At 39.1% G+C, this 20,845-nt stretch overlaps 1 protein-coding gene across 6 annotated transcripts in view; it reads left to right on the top strand.

The window, feature by feature from the left end:
• Positions 1–20,845, top strand: part of NELL1 (neural EGFL like 1) — a 445,673-nt gene that overhangs the window by 110,048 nt on the left and 314,780 nt on the right. For 4 of the 6 annotated variants that reach the window (XM_048852651.2, XM_048852653.2, XM_048852652.2 and 1 more), the window contains exon 12: positions 5,607–5,735. The exons of the other annotated variants lie outside the window; for them this stretch is intronic. In XM_048852651.2, coding sequence (XP_048708608.1) covers positions 5,607–5,735 — 129 coding nt within the window. The remainder of the gene's footprint in view (positions 1–5,606; positions 5,736–20,845) is intronic. 6 annotated transcript variants of the gene reach the window in all.

Here is a 20,845-nt window from a genome sequence, read left to right as displayed (position 1 = left end):
CCAGATCATTTTCTCCCAGGTGTATCACTAATATATCCGGTGGCCACTGTTATATGCCCCCACAGCATACAATAGTGGTATTCGTTGATCCCATAACATGCCCCTTCGTGTGTGCCAACTGAGTAATGATTTGCCACTGAATCCCAGCTGGGAGCACTCTGGCAACCTGGATGCATGCCTATGCCCCCAAAACACAATACTGTGCCCACAGATACACACCCTCATGTGCATAGCCGGCTGTCCCATATCTGAAATGAGAACCCAACAGATTAATGTTGATTTTTCCACCTGCTGTTGTACATACATTCGGTATGCATTAGACTGCCAGCGCCCGATTGCCTGAATAGCTTGTGCTTCCATACCTATTTGCACTGCTGCCGCAGCCACCCCTATTCTGAATGAGTGGGAACCAAATTCATGGGCTGGCTCGTTAGCCCCCCATCTCAACATGGTAATCAATTGATATGCCGTGAGGGGACTCCCGTCTCCGTGTACAAAAAGGGGGCCATCTCCCTTTCACCGTATTGCTATGTAGGCCCTCAGCGCCCGAACGGGGGAGACCTCAGGCTCGCCACCCTTCCATAGGGTAATGAATGCATCCTGGCCAACTTGATCAGTCTTTGACCTTCGCAAGTGTAATATCACTGCATGCTCGTGCCAGCTGATATCATGAAATTCCAAAGCCTTTCCCAAAGAATCCCTGATGGACCCAGGCACTAGCTCACTGATCCTGAAAGCACCAAAAAATGCTGTCAAGAATGTTGTCCTGAATAGGGACACCTCCTGTGCACTGTTACATATGACATTAAGGATGCGAAGGAGGTCCCTGAGCATGGAAATCCTGATGGGATGACGGGAATCCTCCTTGAGTCCACTGGTACGTGGCCATCCCGCCAAAAACCTTTGAACTAAGAAACTCCCCAAGGATCTGGGTAGCTATTCAGCCTACTGACAAATGTAATAGCTGAAAGGCGGTTTGAAATTGTGGAGGACACCAGTTGACAGGTTGCCAATGACAGCATGTACCGCAGCACGCGTTCCTCTGTAATGGGCCACATTGCCGACTGGCCTTCCTGCTCCTGGAATTGTATGAATTTGTTAAAACTTTTCTCATAGCTGTGCCCCATGCATGGTACCACTGATCTCTGGACCACACTGACAACTGTGCTACACCAAGGTTCCCTACTGTGAACAGCATTTGTCTGGGTTCATGGATGGCGATCCCTGCCCGGTGCATCTACTGTTGCCTGCTTTGCCCCAGCTGCCGTGTTCCAAACCGCTGTCTGCTTTTATGCCCAGCAACCTGGGAAGGTGGTGTTTCCCCACTCGATCCACTGCTGATTGTCTGGACTGCTTCCATGTGGGAGTTCTCTGGAGCAGGGAACCCAGGCCCCACTCCTGCCCTGCCACCATGTGCAGTTGCTGCCTGTTTTTATGTCCTGAAATGGGGAAGGGGTTTCCCCCACTATCCCCAGTCACTGTTTGACTACATGTGATCAAGCACCAGAGGCTGCTGCCCAGCCTGTTCCCAGTGAATGAGGGAGTGGCCAGGCCCTCACTGACCTTTTGTTTTTTAAAACCCTTCATTCCTAGTTGGTGAGTCATCCACCACCACGCTGACTGCTCTTCCAGCAGTCTTGCCTCTCCCCTCCTCCCCTAAACAAGAAAGCATTGCCCTTTTCTCCTGGCCAGCCAGCCAATCCCTGCTCAGGGGATGCTCCTAATCTAACTCTCACAGCCACAGTGCAGCATTTAATATTTTGTATCTTAATGTACATTCCTTGGCTTTCTAGCATCAATTTTAATTTGTTCTGTAAAAGTCTAGTGACATACAGTGTGGAAACAATATATATGCCTTCACAAAGATGTTTTGCCACTTCCCATTTGTTAAGGTTCTTAACAAGTTTAGTCAAGTGCTAGGGGAAATGAGAAGTTGAGCCTAGCAGCAGGTGATATACTTTAAAATCCAGGTCTGATGATCGTGCTTCACAAGTCACTTGTAATAACAAACATTAAGCCAGTCTACAAATGGACTAGGGTGTACTTCTATAATTAGGAACTCACAGTAACACAACAAGAAGAGTTTTCTAGAGTCTCTAATTAAATATTAAATATTTAATATTTAAATATTCTAATTAAAATTAAATATGCATCCGATGAAGTGAGCTGTAGCTCACGAAAGCTTATGCTCAAATAAATTGGTTAGTCTCTAAGGTGCCACAAGTACTCCTTTTCTTTTTTTTAATTAAATATAGTTAAGTTAGAGAACTGGAACGTTAATTTTTTCTGTTCTGCCATTTTACCACAGCCTATAAGCTCGGGGAAAAAAAGATATAAGAAAGAGGCTGATTTTGAGAAGAATTGAATCTCAGATATTGTTAAGTAGAAGGGGAACAAACGAATTGAGGACTTGCCTGGAGAACTTCACAAGGTGGCAATTATAATGGTCCAAGAAGGATAACTAGGAGAGGGCACGTCGATATCAAATTCCTTCTGAATTTCAGAGGTGGCAAACAAGCAAGTGACAGTCCTTAGAAATATCCTGTGATCCTGAGAACTAATCAAGGACTTTAGACAAAATTCTGATTTAGAGATGGACAGTTGAAGAGGTGATGAGCAAATCAAACTATTGACTCCTGACTGACCAGAAAAGGGAAGTATCACTTTTGTAAGCGTGTCGTTAATGATGAAAAGTGCGATCAGCAGGGTAAAGAGAAAATAGAAATCACATCCAGGGAAGAAAACCAGATAAATGTAAGGACTACTGTTACTAGAGAAACATGCTACTCAAGGTGAAATTTACTAAGTGTATATGTTTTGGATGAGAGTGAAGTGGTATACATAACAGTAAATCCTAGTGTAGTATTATCAGCCCAGTTAAAGTAAAGCATTTTCCTATACTATGTATGAATATGAAGAGGGTTTAGCACTCTAGGTAGAAAAATATGGTGATATCCTTCATGATCTTATGTGACACAGCAAATGTTACAGAATTCCTTGTCTCTAATATGTTAGCTAAAGGACAAACGGAATTTTAATTAATTAACCCTAGTGAAAGGATATAAATTAGGTGTTGTTTGGATAGATGAATTTAGTATTCAGTAGTGATTATAATTACTAAGGCAAAAGTGAGAGGTCAAATCCTCTGAGGGCCTAAATGAGTGAAGTCAAAAGCACACTGCCCTTTTAGACTAGTAAAGAAGTTAGCCAGGATTGATAAGGCTTTATTTGGAATACCTGAGTGTTTTTTATCAGACTCTGAAATGAATGTAGACTAGAAAGAATATTTGCAATTTTATTAAAGGAGGCAAAAAAAAAAAAGACAGCTATATTTTGTTGTAAGCAGGATCATAGTGAAAGAGCAAGCCAACTGTTATCCATGATTACTATTAATAAGATTAGTTAGAACATCAGGAATTTAGATAGACATTGACACTTGGAAAGTGCCAAACAAGTGTTACTTTTGCCAAGTGACCTCACACTCTGGTGGCGGACTTAAACCTTTCAAGCTACAAATAAAAGAGCACAAAAGTGACAAAATGTGTATAAGAGTTTTAGTTTATTAATTGGTATTTGGAACTAATTTTATTTTTGAATATACATAGCCAGCCTCGGGATAAGCCCATGAGTACTTGCTTGGATTAGATAAAAAATGTCATTTCATAGATGTTAAGGCTTTCAAAAGTTCCCCAAAGAATGTCTAGGCAATGTAAGAGCAAGGGGTATGAAAAATCCAGTATATAAGTCTTAGAACTATAGGTTTTCCTATAGGTTTTCTTAGCTGGCTGTAGGCGAGCTTATGGAGCTTTAGAATCACTGAACTAGAACTTCTACACAGGGAACCTTCGCTCCATTCTTTTTGTAACCAAAATTGGCAGCACTAAAGTTGTACATTTCACACAAGCCCAAACTATGCCATGCTCCTAAAGAACAGGGCCTGCTTGCAAAAATGAAGTGTGGGTTAGAATTATGATAAATTTAATAATGTCTTATTGGGAATTTTTGTATAAAAACTTCAAAGGTGTTTTTACATCAGAATCCCATGGTGTTCTTGGGATTCTGAGATGTGGAGTTCAAAGTCCATGCTTGTAATTGTATAATAATTCCCTTTTATTGGAAACGCCAAAGAAATGCATGCAGAAGACACAGGACCAAAATCCTACTTACCTATCACTGCTCTGTAACAAAAGGAAATGGAATCTGTCCCAGGAAAATAAAGAAACAAAACAAAAATGGAAAAAACCCTACCATTATCATGCTCTCTAATCATAGAATCATTGAAATATAAGGTTAGAAGGGACCACAAGGGTCATCTAGCCAAACCCCAAGATACAGGATTTGTTGTGGCTAAACCACCTAAGACAGACTCTCCACTCACTAAAAGAAAAGGAGTACTTATGGCACCTTAGAGACTAACCAATTTATTTGAGCATAAGCTTTCGTGAGCAACAGCTCACTTCATTGGATGCATACTGTGTTTTTCCACAGTATGCATCCGATGAAGTGAGCTGTAGCTCACGAAAGCTTATGCTCAAATAAATTGGTTAGTTTCTAAGGTGCCACAAGTACTCCTTTTCTTTTTGCAAATACAGACTAACACCGCTGTTACTCTGAAACCTCTCCACTCACTGACACTGGTATAACTCCAATGTAGTGATGTGAGTATTACAGAATTATAATTGAGCACATAATTTGGATCTCAATGAAGAGAGATTTTTGAGACTTTGGGTTCACTTCATGTAAATCTTGTTAGGAAATTCATAATGCAATATGTAATTCCATCCCTGAAAAATACATGGTAAATCTCAAAAGTGGTATGTACATTTTCAAGAGTCCAAAGAACCTTAGTTTTCAAGAATTCAGAGTGAATGTACAATTTCAGCGAGGTGAGTTTCTGTAGATGAAAGTTGTGAACAAGTTCTGAAGAAATCATCTCCGATTCGTGGGGTAAATCCATCTTGACAGAAAAACTCCACTGCTGAGTCACTATATCACAGCAAAAGTAGAGATAAATTGTATATTGTAGAAGATTTCTTTTTATTAGTATCATTAATATTATTTTCAGGATAAATGATGGAATAGAACTCAGAACTTGTCTGGCATGTTAATCTGTAGCAACATATATGAGGAAGTCTTCCTTTTCAATAAATCTTCCAGTTCTAATGCAAAGTTTCATTTGCTGTTTAAGCTCTTCTAACCAAACTTTTGATTCTCCATTATAATATACAAATTTGTTGAAAAATAGCAATTTAGTATGGCTTAATTGTAACTGTAATTGCAATGATGAATTGTGTCCTAGAAAGATAGATAGAAAGGAATGCACAACATCTTCCCTTGGTCAATACGTACAGTAGCATTCATATTTGCTTGGGAGTTGCTTACTCTTCCTACCTAAAACCTGAATATTGTTACCAGAGGTATCTAAGAATGAAAAGGATTCAGAAAAGCTCATTTGGACCAGTCTTTGCCAGGCAAAATGAAGGAGAATTCCACATTAGAATGCCTGGAGGATAGCATTGCAAAACTATACAGAGATACACATATTAATACTGAGTATTTGAATTCAGCATGTTCTAATACAAGGTTGAATTAACTTTGTATTTCAGGTCATAACTTTTGTGCAGAAGACCACAGATGTGGTGAAAATTCAGAGTGCAAAAATTGGAACACAAAAGCTACTTGTGAATGCAAGAATGGTTATATCTCTGTCCAAGGGGACTCTGCATATTGTGAAGGTAAACAAGATATTCAATGAAGTAACTTCTTAGCATCCACTGAGAAATTTACTGTTAAGTAAATGGCTGCAAAATGCATTTAGTTTTGAAAGTCCAAGTTTTATGATGGTGTTTGTGATACTAGCACTATATGGATTTATGAGTGGAAACTTCTGTCCACCTATCTTGGTTATCTGTATGCTTCACTGATGGTCTGGAGGATGGTGTGGATTGCACCCTCAGCAAGTTTGCAGATGACACTAAATTGAGAGGAGTGGTAGATATGCTGGAGGGTAGGGATAGGATGCAGAGGGACCTCGACAAATGAGGGGATTGGGCCAAAAGAAATCTGATGAGGGTCAACAAGGACACGTGCAGAGTCCTGCACTTAGGATGGAAGAATCCCAAGCACTGCTACAGACTAGAGACCGAGTGGCTAGGCAGCAGTTCTGCAGGAAAAGGACCTAGGGGTTACAGTGGATGAGAAGCTGGATATGAGTCAACAGTGTGCCCTTGTTGCCAAGAAGTCTAATGACATTTTGGGCTGTATAAGTAGGAACATGGCCAGCAGATCGAGAGACGTGATCATTTCCCTCTGTTCAGCATTGTTTTGTACTGTGTCCAGTACTGTGTCCAGTTTTGGGCCCCACATTACAAGAAGGATGTGGCAAAATTGTAAAGAGTCCAGGGGAGGGCAACAAAAATGATTAGGGGACTGGAGCACATGATTTATGAGGAGAGACTGAGGGGACTGGGATTATTTAGTCTACAGAAGAGAAGAATGAGGGGGGATTTGATAGCTGCTTTCAACTACCTGAAAGGGGGTTCCAAAGAGGGTGGATCTAGACTGTTCTCAGTGGTAGCAGATGACAGAACAAGGAGTAATGGTCTCAAGTTGCAGTGGGGGAGGTTTAAGCTGGATATTAGGAAAAACTTTTTCACTAGGAAGGTGGTGAAACACTGGAATGCGTTACCTAGGGAGGTGGAATCTCCTTCCTTAGAGGTTTTTAAGGTCAGGCTTGACAAAGTCCTGGCTGGATGATTTAGTTAGGGATTGGCCCTGCTTTGAGCAGGGATTGGACTAGATGACCTCCTGAGGTCCCTTCCAACCCTGATATTCTATGATTCTGTGCTGACACACTGCTTATCCATAGGCAATCCCACTGCCATGTTACGATCTTCCACAGAATATCACTTTCAGGCAGTGGTACTTATGCTGTAGGTGGTGTGTAGGGGATGATACATCTTTATAGAATTAATTATGGAGGGGGCAGTTTTGGGAGTGATGCTAATAGCACCAAGAAAGAAATCCCCAATGCCTCTGATGGTTAGAAATGTTATGGCTGTACACAGAAACATTAACCTGTAGTCCTTCCTTCAACTTCTGCAAGTCAGGTAATTTTCTAGAATGGTCTTAATGTTGTATAGAGGAGACATATTTCCCAGGAGGCTCTGTTCTGTGTTGCTGAGCTACTTCTATTTGCTAATGATTCACTATTCTGCCTCAGGAAAGAATGCAGTATGGCTTTGCTCTCATCCTCTTCTTTGTGGTGGAGAGAATCCAACCCTATTTCCTATAGCTTGCTCTTATTTTTTGATGGGTTACTCATTACTGTATAATCTTTTTAGAATGATAAATCAACATACACAGCATTCTATTTTGCCTTGTGAAGTCTGTTGGTTTTTTAAAAAAATGTCCCAGTATTTTGGGTCTTGGTGTTCTTATTTTTGGCTTTTTTACACTATTTCTCCAGCTTCCTCCTTCCAACAGTGCTGGTGATGGAAAAGAGATGACATTTTTGAGAAGCTGATAAAAATATACTGTAAGAATGGGGAGACAAGACTGAAGGATGTGAAACAGATATGTTATACTGGCATCAGATGAGCTTAAATTATCCCATTGTTTGGAGATTATTATTTTTTTTACCATATTTAAGTGATCAGGACTGTTCTAGACATGATGAACAAAGGTAGTCTGGTTTCAGAGTAACAGCCGTGTTAGTCTGCCTTTGCAAAAAGAAAAGGAGTACTTGTGGCACCTTAGAGACTAACCAATTTATTTGAGCATGAGCTTTCGTGAGCTACAGCTCACTTCATCGGATGCATCGATCCATCCGATGAAGTGAGCTGTAGCTCACGAAAGCTCATGCTCAAATAAATTGGTTAGTCTCTAAGGTGCCACAAGTACTCCTTTTCTTTTTGCAAAGGCAGTCTGCAAATTAAAGCAAAAATATTCCAAGTCTTACAACATAGTTGGTGCACCTCTTAAAAGAACAAAACCAAACCCTCAATTCTATACATTCTTTCAGGTAATACAAAAGATTTCCAATCATTTACTTCTTGGGGTAGTAGCAAAGATACAATATATTAAGGAACTTCTGTACTAGAGAGATTGTGGGAGTAGCTGCTGAATAGATACTACCAAGATTACAATAATGCACTTTGTCAGCGATGATCGAGTACCCAGTGTATATACTTTTTTTTTTTTTTTTGGCTGCTCTAAATAAAACCAGAAATCCCCATTTTGAAAAGTGCTTTCATTAGTATTTAGTGTTTTGTTAACCTTGTAGCAGTTTGTCTAATTCCTTTATCTGGCAGCATTTTAAACATCTTTGCTCAAAATAATGTTTGAGACCTTAGCAATATTGGAACGGGGGAAAAAAGCCCGAAAAGCTGTCGGAACAAATTAGCTGAACTTGTGACATTGTTGGTCTCAGAGTCTCTAGCTGTACTATTTGGAAGGCAAATCCAGACCCTATCTTATACGAATGTGTACTGAACAAAAGACAACAGAACAAGGTTGGGTCTGCTTCTTGAGGTCAGGAGATATGTGGATGAAGAGAACTATAGTGCACCAAAGAGTTGTGTTTCACAGAGCTAAATCATAAGTAGTGATCTGTAGGTGAGATCCCCCAGTGGGGATCTATGGCCTGACAAATCCATTAGTCAAGGAGTGGCTCTCTTATTGCCTTGTAATACGGAACCCCTAACCACCCATAGAAAACTCCTGTGCAAAGCCTGTTTATCTCACAGATCTGTCTCTCTTATCTAATTACTATAATCTATCTGCCTATTTTATTGAATAGCACTCAATTCACAGTCATTTGACTAAATTGTGCTCTCAAAGGCATGCACAGCTGTCACTGAAATCAATGGTGGCCTATATATGCCTCTGAGGGCAGAATTTGCCTTAGTATGGGCCACAGTAGTGGGTGTCATGCAGATTTGTATTCATATGAGCATATCAGATTCCTGTATTGTTTAAATATTAATCATAAATACTTCTTAATAGACTGAGACACAAATCTATAGAACCAGAGAAAATGCTCATGTTAAGCACGGTTAATGTTCCACATTCAGTTCTGTTGTTCCTAAGCATTGAAATATAATGGCATATAAGATCACTTCTTCTGAGACATGTAGGTTCAAATATCTCATATTATGACGTATCTAGGTACAGTGGCGCTTTAGTTCAGAATTCTATGGATCATTAATTCTGAGCTTCCAGGTTTCAATCTCCTCTGACATTATTTGAACTTTTTTTGGTGTGTTTTAACGTTGGGCATTGTTTTTCCTTCCCCATATTGTACTGTCATTGCTGTTGACTTCTGTTGACGTACGTTTTGCCTTTCTTCATGTTACATTGTAACCCCTTATTTGCTTGCACATTGTTTTGACATTGTAGCATCTCCTCTAAAGACTTGCATTGAGTCTGCTAGTTAATATAATTTCCTCATGTATATTTGTAACTTTGTACCATTATATTTTTTAAGTTGCATTGCCTTTGTCATGGGTGAGCTTTACTGGGAGTCCAAGGTCCGTTAAAAGCATTGATGAATACATCATCACATTTTAAAAAAATCTGAAACACATCTACGGTTCATTCTCATCAACAGCTTCTTTTCAAATGGCGATGTTAAAGCATGCATAATCTATGTTAAAGCAAGCATTTTAATAGGAAAGGTCTGGTTATGCCTTCAGAATAACCACCCATTAAAAACTGTGACTTTAAAAAAAAAATCAAGATGCTTCTTAGCAAATAAAGTATCCACAATGAATAAAGAAGGTGATTAGAGATCCGTACTGTATTAAAGAGAGAACAAGCCCTACTCTTTTTACTCATTAAAAGTGATAGGTTTTTTTCTTTCACTGACTCATCTACCTGCTTTGTGCCTCTATAATAAATGTAGAATTTGACATTTTCAAAGTGATGAACTAACGTCAGTTAAGTAGTCTTCACAGATCCTTTTGGGGAGGAGAATTAGTATTACCCTCTTTTTATAGATGGGGATACCGAGGCACGGATAATTTAAGGGCCTTGTGTTGAACCATGCCTCTATGCAGCCATCATTTGCAACTGAACAAAGTTGCATGTGTACAGGCACACTTGAGGTCTTGCACATGTAGGGATTTGCAGTTGTAGAGGTGGGCACATGGGAGTGTGCGGCTGGAAATCACTCATCGTGGTTTGCCCAATGTGATGCAACAAGTTAGTGGCAGAACTAGAATTAAACCGAAGGAGTTCATAAGTTTCCATGCCATACTCATTCTTCTTCTAGACCATGCTGCCTTTAAAATAAATATTGTAATACTTCACACTTCTGTAATGCCTTCTGTCCAAGAATCTCAAAGCACTTTACAAATATTAATGAGATCATCCTCACAATGCAACATGTGGGGATAGACATTTCTCTCTCTCTCACTCACACTCACACCCCGACCCCCTAGTCCTGTGCTTTAGCCACGTAACCGTTCGTACCTTCTAGATGCTGATAAGCAAGGGTCTGGGCTTTCCCTCATTGAAGACAATGGGAGTTTTGTCTTAGATATCAGTGAGGGGGACAAGATTGTTTCTAACTTTTCTCCACCATTTCAGTTAGATGTTTCTCTCACTTTTGTTTTTTAGTTTGTTGGGAGCAAGGGGCTGCTTATATGTCAAAATTATCATAAATGTAAGAGCTGTAGTAAAAATGTAAAAAGAAGTACTTGTATTTAAAAAACAACCAACCAAACACTCTTCCCTCACAGGAAAAACACAAGTAAAAATGATTTAGAAAATCACCAGTTATCTTGTCATGCCGCACAGCAGCATCTTTTCCCACTATGGTTAACCAATGTCATGCTGAACATTCCTTTGATGATGGATCTAATATAAAAAGTCATCTGTTGACCAGAGTAAAGGGAGCCTGTATGATTCATATTCTCATTCTGTTAGTATTTTGCAAGCTATTTTTTCCTCCTTTAACAAAGCTGAGTGACCGATGCACTCTGTCTTCTCCCAATGGGTCATTTATAGGACATAACTAACAAGCTTTGTGAATTTGAATTAATATTTTTGAACCAAATAACCAAACAGCAATATTTTATAACAGGAAAAATAAAATTTCCATGGAACAGTACTGATTGCTTATATTGGCCTATGCTTAGGACAGGACATCCCAGCCAGAGTTCTGTAGCCCTTAGGAAGGAGGTGTAAAAGTTTCCTCAGGTTAAATATGGGGCTGGGAGTGGTTAGTACTTGTTTCCCTTCTAGCACTAAAGTTGGATAGGTTAAGGCTGGAAGTATATGAAGTTATGTGAGGTCTAGATATAATTCTGGTTAGTTTCCTTAAATGACCCATTAAATAGTACCTAGATAGGATGTCCTTCATATTCATTTTGTAGTATATGGCTAAAATGGAAAGGTCACAAAGCTTTCCAAGGTTACCATTTCCTGGTGGGTAAAAGACAAGTCCTTAAGTCCCCCATTAAGAAAGTTGTGCTCATTCCACAAGACATCTGAGGAACATCCTCCGCCAATACAAATTTTAGTTTCTAGATTCTCTAGACATTGCTCTTTTTATAATTTTTTATATCTATTTCTCTCTTTCCATGCATCCACCTACTAACTACTTGGATTGGTGTTGGTTCACTTGCTGGAGAATGAGACAATATTGGTTTATTTGTAAATTCATCTCTTCTTCAGAATGAAGTTCAGTCAGTCCTATAACTGTTGAGTTTAATCATAGCAGTGTGCAAATCATGGGCAATCTCTATACAGATGTTGGCATTGAAACACAGTCTCTGAGAGGCACCCATATGGTCATCGTCTGAGAATTTTTCCAAAGCTATGAGAAAGGAAAGGCAAACAAAGAAAAGAAGGATAGGAATGAATATTATTAATGGATGTTCATTCAAACAGAAGACAAACTGAGAGGTAAAATTGTCTCAATCTATGATCTTCAAGCTTTTATTATATTTTTACATGGCTATACTGTGAATCATTGATTGATTTCCTAATCCTAATGATGATGATGATGATGATTGCTAACTCTCTAGTAGAGAAAACATTTTCATCTCCACATCACCTCTTTCTTGGCTTTATATGTCTCTATACAAATCCAGTGTATCATAAAGTCTAGAGGTAAATAAAAATAGGTATCAAGAAGAGTTAACCATGTTACTGACCTTTAGTTACTATTAAGAACCTTGAAATTCACTGCAGATAGAAGTATTTCAAACGGAAGGAATTTTTCTTCTTTTACTTTGCAGGAGAGACAGAGAACCTGAATTAAAGGATTAATTGGAAACCTCTTAGGTGCACTTGGTGTCTGGTTGACTGAACCAAAGTTCTTTTCTTGAGAGGTCAATGAGTTATTCAGTGATTCTTCTCTGCTTAGCAAAAAAATAAAAAAAGTACAACCTTCCTGTTTGTTTTGTAGACCTTTCTTTAAGACACACAATGCAGAATTATGAATATGAAGACTGTATTCAAATAATTACCATCATATGATTTCAACAGAGTCTTAACTTGTAGAATTGGATGGGAAGTTTCAGTGGAAAATAGCTAATTCCCTATCTTTTTCACAGTAAAAAGTCCTGCGAGTCATTTTTGTGTATTCAGTTTTTGTAGAATCAATTTATGCTGTTAAATATTAATACCTTGTTCTGATTATTTGCAGTACTTAAATGTTAATTATTTTAATTGGATTCCTTCTTAGAGCTTGGATGAAGCAAAGAATTGATAGGATTAATTGGTGTCTTCAACTCTAGATTATTCATTTCGATCTGTTTCAAGTTCACAGTGACAGAAAAACTTTATGATCTGATGTGGTTCAGTTGATAAAGTGAAGAGAGAGGGTGATGTCAGTCCAATTCACAGTTGGGTGGGCATCTTAGAAACGGCTATGATAATGGAATCTAATTGACACCATAGCTGGCAATGTCACCTGAGAGGCCAAGGATTGAATGGCATAGAAATTGAATTACCTTTTCAGCTTTTAGGTTTCATGAGTTTGTTTGGTAAAGTTGCATTGCTGCATTTGTTGAACCTGTTTTGTGGTGAAGTAAAGGACTTTACAAACAGCTTGCTCTTAATTGTATTGGTGTAAACCTGGATTGACTTAATTGGTGTTACCCTACATTTACCTTTGTGTAAGTGAGAGCAAAAAGTTTGCCCTCAGTTTCTAATGCTTTCAGTTTGGCAACTGAAATCAACATTGAAATATTGTAGTCCTGTTTACACAGTATATCCGGTAAGGACTAGATTCTGCCATCCTTACTCATGTTGCAAACTATCTTACTCAGCAAGTAGTTTCACTGAAGAAAATAGCAATACTCAGGGAATAAGATGATATTCAGTGAGATTAAGCATGGCAGTATCTGGCCCTAAGTGACTAATCATAGTCATTAAATCATTAAGACTTGTAGTGTCATTCATTACAGAAGCCCTTTTTTGTTGTTGTGTTATGCTTCCCTCAAAAGAGATGTGTGTTTTGTTGAAGGAAATTAGACTTCTTATTTATTTTCATATCACCACAAGCACTGCATTTGAAAAAAAAAATTAACAATCTGGAGGTGAAAGGTTTTTGGCACAAAGGACACTACATCGGTTTTCTTTTTTTAAATATATTTTTATTTTTGCTTCCTTCCAAGTTTATTTAGAATTGCTAAAATGCTGAATATTTAATTTGATGGCATGTTTGTGGAAACTAATTTGCATACTAGATCATTAATTCAGAGTTACAGTCTGAGTATATAAGTAGTAATCTTTTCTGGGGTAACTTTAGTGAAATTCAGGTCTGGGGTTATGATGTTCTTCTCGGTCAATGGATAAATTCAGTTCAAATGAGATCTGAATTATAAAATGACATTGGCTGTTCTGATTTTATTTTCCCCTTATTTTAACAACCATTCCTTCCCTTAAACTGACCTATTAATACATTGTACATTCATTTCAGGTGATCCAGATTAGACTATTGTATTGTTCGCTGCGTGTTTCTATGTTTATTGAATGGTCTCGATATTTTATTTTGGTTATTAGTTTTGCTGCTGCTGTTCTGTAAAAGGGACACATTCAAATACAGTACTTTTTATCAAAATTTCAGCACTTACCAATTTTTGCCACACAGTGATTTTTAGGATGGTCTTGTAGTTAAAACACTGGACTGGAACCCAGGAAACCTGGATTCAATTTCTAGCTCTACTACAGATTCCCTGTGAAATTTTGGGCCAATCACTTTAATCTGCATGCCTCAGTTTCCCATCTGTAAAATTAAGATAACACTTCCTTTCTCCCATCGTTTTGTATTTAGATATTCAGCTCCATAAAGCAGGGCCTGTCTCAGGCCAGGTGTTCGTACAATGCCTAGAGCAATGGGGCCCCAATGTCATATCCTCTAGACACTACCATAATATAAAGAGTAAATGAGTATAATAATAACAATAGCAAAAAAACAGTTAAAATATCAGTTACTTCCTATTCTAAATATAGGGAAAGTTTGTGATAGCTCAGAGTATGTCTATCCTACAACTGGGGTGTGTGGTTTGCAGCATGTGTATACATAGTTGGATTAAAGCTGGCTCAGCTGTCTCAGATATCAATAGCAGTGAAGTGATGGCAGAATGGACAGTACAAGCCCTCCTGGGACTTTTGGGACTTACTCAAGCAAGCCAGCCTGCCCTGAAGTCTATGTTCCCATGGCTTCATTGCTGTTGGTATCTGTGCTGCTTAGATTAAAGCTAAAAACATGGATATGTCGAGACATGCTGCAGTCAGTCCTCCAATCACTTCTCCCAGATTTCAACCCTCAGTTACCAGAGTAGAATGCTCTCTTTACAGGATCTGCACCAGCCATTAATAAATGAATATTCTTCCCACAACTCTGCTAACATTATTACAGCTGAAGGTGCTTCAGCAAGGATGTATATTTAAAGGGGCTTTGCTAGTTTTAAGTAGAGCTAGTCAGGAGTTTTCCAGCAAAACTAAGTTTAATTGGAAAATCCTGGTTCATTGAACCCAAAGCATTTGTCAGAAACATCTGAGGTTCAACAAACTTTTGTTGAATAACAGGGAATTTTCTGTTGGAAACCTGCGTGGCTCCTGGGGAACCTGGCTTTCCAGGGCCTCTGGCCCCAGGGCATCCCTGCCACATGGACTGCCCTGGGGTTGGGGATCCCAGGCTTCCAAGATATGGGCTCAGGGGCAGCCCTGCCAATTGTATTGCACAGGGCTCCCAGAGTCTGTGGCTCTGCGGCAGCCCTGCCAATCGTACTGCCCAGTCTTGGCCAGCTCTGGTTTCAAGCCCAAACTTGGGGTGTGGAGATGGGTGGAACCCAATGTTTGCCGTATTTAAAGTTTATAACAAAAAAATTCCCATTAGAGAGAGCAGAGAGATGCATGCCTAAAATAGGATTAAAATGTATTTGATCTTTGAAAATCAATTGTGTAAACCTTACCTCAGGCCTTATTCCATCCCATGCTTTGCTGCACATTGGGCTACCCACATTTGCCATCCTTGCCTGTCAACTGCCGTTCTCTCCAAATCTTCCCATTTCACATTGAGGTGCTTGATGTCATTCATAACTATGCATTTCCATGTTATTTGCGATCTTCCTCTCTTTGTGTTTTCTGGCTTCCATTCAAGGGCGGTTTTTGGTAAGCGTTCTTTTTCCATTCGCAGCACATGTCCCAGCCACTGATGTCGTCTTTTGTAGATTATTTGTGAGAGGGTGCCTTGTCCAGTCATTTCTCTGACTTCTTAATTCGTCTTCCTATCTCTGTTATTCCCAATATTCTTCTCAGACATGCATCCCACTTTTGCATATCTTTCTTGGTAAGTTGCCATATCTCACTAATATATGTTGTGATGGCAATAAAAATTGCTTTGTACATGTTCAGTTTTTTCTTGAGGGAGATGTTTTTGAGTCTTCCAAATGCAGCATTTGCCTTCCCGATTTCTTCTTCTTCTTTCTTTGGAACTAGTACCATCTTGGCTGATGGTACTTCCAAGATACATAAAATTGTCCACCTTCTCCAGTTTCTCTTCTTCAGTTTTGATTTCTGTCCCTATAGTCCCCATTAACATGACTTTACATTTCTTTGCATTGTATCTCAAACCTTTCTTCTCCATTACTTGGTTTGTTCATTTTTGTAGTCCGTTGGCATCTTCATTGAAGATGAGTGATGTTGTCAGCAAAGTCTAGATCAAATAGCCTTGAATTGTTCCATTTTAGGCCATATGTATCACTGTCACATTGTTTTAATCCATAGTCGATGACTAGCATAAACAGAAAAGGAGACAGAACGCACCCCGCCTTACACCTGTCTTGTGTAAACGTACTTCCTCTCATCAACTTCTTATGTATGTATTCAGTGTCAGATCTGATGACAGACACACAACCATTTTTACTGCTTTTTAATAATTCCTGTTAGCCCTTCAGCACCTACCGTGCTAAGAGAGAGTGAGCTGGATCATATTCCAGCTCATGTGTCATTAACAGAACTGTTACTGTTGTTTGAAAGCATTGGGGTTGCACAGGTGCTTCTGCAGTCAGAGTTTGAAGAACAATGGGTTTGCACAGCTATAACTGATGGATAACTTGGCCTGCAAAGCCTTTGTGATATGCAGGAGGGAGAGACTCCAACTTGACTCTGAAATTCCAGATTGCAGAGCTGGCAGTTGGATGCCTCCCACATCTATTTACTTGTAAACTGAGCACGTTTGATACAGAGATGACTGAGGAACAGATTCTTATACCTTTACTCTTACAGAGTAATGTCTGACCCCGGGAGCAGTCAGATAGCCTTGGTCCCACTGAAGAAGTGCTATCAGGACCTGGCCCTGAGATACAATAAACATAGATTCTTGAGATGCCAGCGTTGCAGTCATTTTTCTAACTTGACCCACATTTCTTTTCTTTTGGTTTGAAAGAACAAACTATTCTGGGCTGTATGCTCCCTTAAGACTTCTTTAGAAACATGAATGTTACCATATAGACTATGTCTACACTTATGGCGGCATGTAGATTATAGATACTGCCTGCCCAGCTAGCACAGATATAAATAGCAGTGTAGAGAGTGAGACATGCCTTAGGTGAGTAGCGTAGACTAGAGTGCTCTACATGCTTGAACCCCGAGGGTATATATACCCTACACTAGGGGGGCCAGGCTGCCAGCGCCCACCTGCAGCACCGCCAACCAGTGCCTACCACTCCCTCCCTGCACCTCTTGAGCAGCTGTTTCATGGCATGTGGGAGGCTCTGGAGGTGGGGGGTGGGAGGAGCGAGGGCATGGCAAGCTCAGGGGAGAGGGCAGGAAAGCGTGGCGTGAGTGCAGGGCCTGTGGCAGAGCCGGGGTTGAGCATTGAGCACCCCCTGGCACACTGAATGGTTAGCACCTGTAGCTCCAGCCCCGGAGTCGGTGACTATACAAGGACCTGCATGTTAACTTCTGAAGAGCCGCATGTGGCTCCGGAGCCACAGGTTGGCCACCCCTGCCCAACACAACTCTATATGCGCCAAAGTAGTGTCTCCCATGTCTACACTACTATTTTCAGTGTAGTGTTGCGCAGCCCGTTCCCTGCCGCAGTGAAAGGCTCTGGCAATAGGGAAGGCTCTGGAAGTGGGGAAGAAACAGGGAGCTCCCCGCTTCCGGACCCTTTCCTCGCTGCCAGAGCCTTTCACTGCCATGTGTAGCTACACGTGGAATGCCTGTGTCTTACAAGTTGCTGTAAGTGTAGATGTAGCCAAAGAAAATCCAGCAGCTGAACTTCCTCATATCACATGTAACCAAACAACTCCTTCCAGCAAAATAAATAAATACATTGTAGGTACCTCACTTTCCCCAGCTTTCAATCCTCAGATCCCTCCATTTATCTTCAGAATATGCAGTGAAAATATATGTATTAGCTGGTTAGAAAATAGTAGGGCTGTCAATTAATCGCAGTTAACTCATGTGATTAACTAAAAAAAAATGAACCATGATTAATCGCATTTTAATCGCACTGTTAAACAATAGAATACCGACTGAAATTTATTAAATATTTTCTGCATTTTCAAATATATTGATTTCTATTACAACACATAGTACAAATGGTACACTGTTGACTTTATATTATTATTTTTAATGCAAATATTTGCACTGTAAAATGATAAACAAAAGAGTATGTTTCAATTCACATCAAACAAATACTGTAGTGCAGTCTTTTTATCATGGAAGTGCAACTTATAAATATCAATTTTTTGTTACATAAGTGCATTAAAAAAAAAAAGCAAAACTTCAGAGCCTACAAGTCCACTAAGCCCTACTTCTTGTTTAGCCAATCGATAAGACAACCAAGTTTGTTTCCATTTATGGGAGATGATGCTGCCCGCTTCTTATTTACATCACCAGAAAGTGAGAACAGGCATTTGCATGGGACTTTCGTAGCAGGCATTGCAGAGTATTTACATGCCAGATATGCTAAATATTCATAAGCCCCTTCATGCTTTGGACACCATTCCAGAGGGCATGCTTCCATGCTGATGATGCTCGTTAATAAAATGTGTTAATTAACTTTGTGACTGAACTCCTTGGGGGAGAATTGTAGGTCTCTGGCTATTTTACCTGCATTCTGCTATATATTTCATGTTATAGCAGTCTCAGATGATGACTCAGCACATGTTGTTCATTTTAAGAACACTTTCACTGCAGATTTCACAAAACGCAAAGAAGGTAGAAAATTGTGAGATTTCTAAAAATGGCTACAGCACTCGACCAAAGATTTAAGAATCTGAAGTGCCTTCCAAAATTTGAGAGGGACAAGATGTGGAGCATGCTTTCAGAAGTCTTAAAAGATCAACGCTCCAATGCGGAAATTACAGAATCCAAACCACCAAAAAAGAAAATCAACTTATGCTGGTTACCTATGACTCAGCGGATGAAAATGAACCTGGATCGGTTTGCACTGCTTTGGATTATTGAGCAGAACCTGTCATCAGCATGGGCGTATGTCCTCTGGAATCGTGGTTGAAGCATGAATGGACATGTGAATCTTTTGCTCATCTGGCATGTAAATACTTTGCAATGTCTGTGACAAAAGTCCCATGCGAATGCCTGTTCTCTCTTTCAAGTGACATTGTGAACAAGAAGCAGGCAGTATTATCTCCTGCAAATCTAAACAAACTAGTTTGTCTGAGTGATTGGGAGAACAAGAAATAGGACCAAATGGTCTTGTAGGCTGTAAAGTTTTACATTTGTTTTATTTTTGAGTGAATTTTTCTGTACATAATTCTACGTTTGTAAGTTCAACTTTCTTGATAGAGATTGCACTACAGTACTTGTATTAGGTGAATTAAAATACTATATTTTTTTACAGTGCAAATATTTGTAATCAGAAATAAATATAAATGAGCACTGTACACTTTGTATTCTGTGTTGTAATTGAAATCAATATATTTGAAAATGTAGAAAACATCCAACAAAATTTAAATAAAAGGCATTTTATTATTGTTTAAGTGTGATTAATCACGATTAATTTTTTAAATCATGTCATTAATCGTGATTTTTTAATTGCTTGACAGAACTAGAGAATAGCATTTTTTTAAAACCCCCCATAAATTGTCATTAAAATTTTTTGTTGAAATTTCAGTAATTCAAGAAATGTGTTCTGTCATCCTCTAACTATGGCCTTTGTGGCATGTCATGAAAGTCAGCAGATTTGATTGCTTCAGAAGAATGAGAGTTCGTTCCAAAGTTGAGGGGCCTGGCAAAATTTGGGGATGCCCTGCCAGAAAACTGTCAATTTACAATGTGTACATAAGGGAAACCCAAACAAAACAGTTGTATGGGAAAGAAAGTGTTTTCTAATTACTAAGGAGTTATTACCATCCATAGGGAGTAAATACAATATAGTTAAGACAGCTTAGAAATGGAGGTGCGGATGTCTGCATTTTTAAAAACATTTTTGATTTTCATTTTAAGTAACCATGTTGTGTAGTATGCAACAACAACAAAAAGCTATGTGTGACACTGCACAATATCTGTTGCAGGTAGAATTAGAAAACCACCCTCTCTTCCTTAGGTCAGAATTAATCCTTTGATTAAGTACTTGCTGAACATGAGCCACTATTATGCTGTGCGTACTCAGACAAAGCTCCCATTGACATCACTCTGAGTTTTAGTTGAATAAGGAGTGGTGAATAGGGCCCAAAGGATAGAAATCAATTAAAAATATGCTGAGTTTCCACAGCTGGACGCACTTCCTGCTACACACAATAAATAAAATCTATTGCTGTTTTTTTTTCTTCCTCTATATATTGTTTTCATTGTAATGGATACAGTTTCATTACATTGTGGCTCTGGAGATAACATTAATGTTATATAGTATCACTTAAACCTTCTGTATGGCAGTGATATATGACTGTATTTTTGGCTGATGTCCATTGGCTTGACTTCTGGATCAATTTTTAATGATTATCCTTCTGTTTGTCATCTTCTCTTCACAAAAGCATTCCACACTAGATGTTAACATTTTCTGTAGCCAGCATACAGTTTATTCCATAATAAATCACACCCCAGATTCTCCTCTACCCCAAAATATATTTAAGAAGGCACACTGAAAGTAAACAACATATTTAAAAAATTCATCATTACTGATATGTTGAATTAGGAGAACTATAATTTTAAAAATCCCATTTACCTTGCAACATGTATGGGCTTGGATCCTGCAAAAACTTGCACATGTGCTTAACTTTACCCACCATGAGTAGACAATGAAGTTACTCATAGTGAGTAAAGTTAAACGTATGTGCAAGACTTTGTAGGGTGAGGGTCTGAATCCTTTGTATTCTTTTATGCACTGCTTTCATCTTGTCTTCTTTGTTTCACTTTC

This window comes from Caretta caretta, chromosome 6 (genome assembly GCF_965140235.1).
Source record: "Caretta caretta isolate rCarCar2 chromosome 6, rCarCar1.hap1, whole genome shotgun sequence".
NCBI classification, from domain to species: domain Eukaryota; kingdom Metazoa; phylum Chordata; order Testudines; family Cheloniidae; genus Caretta; species Caretta caretta.
Note: the sequence above shows the minus strand (reverse complement) of the source record. Positions and strands in the feature narration are given on the sequence as shown.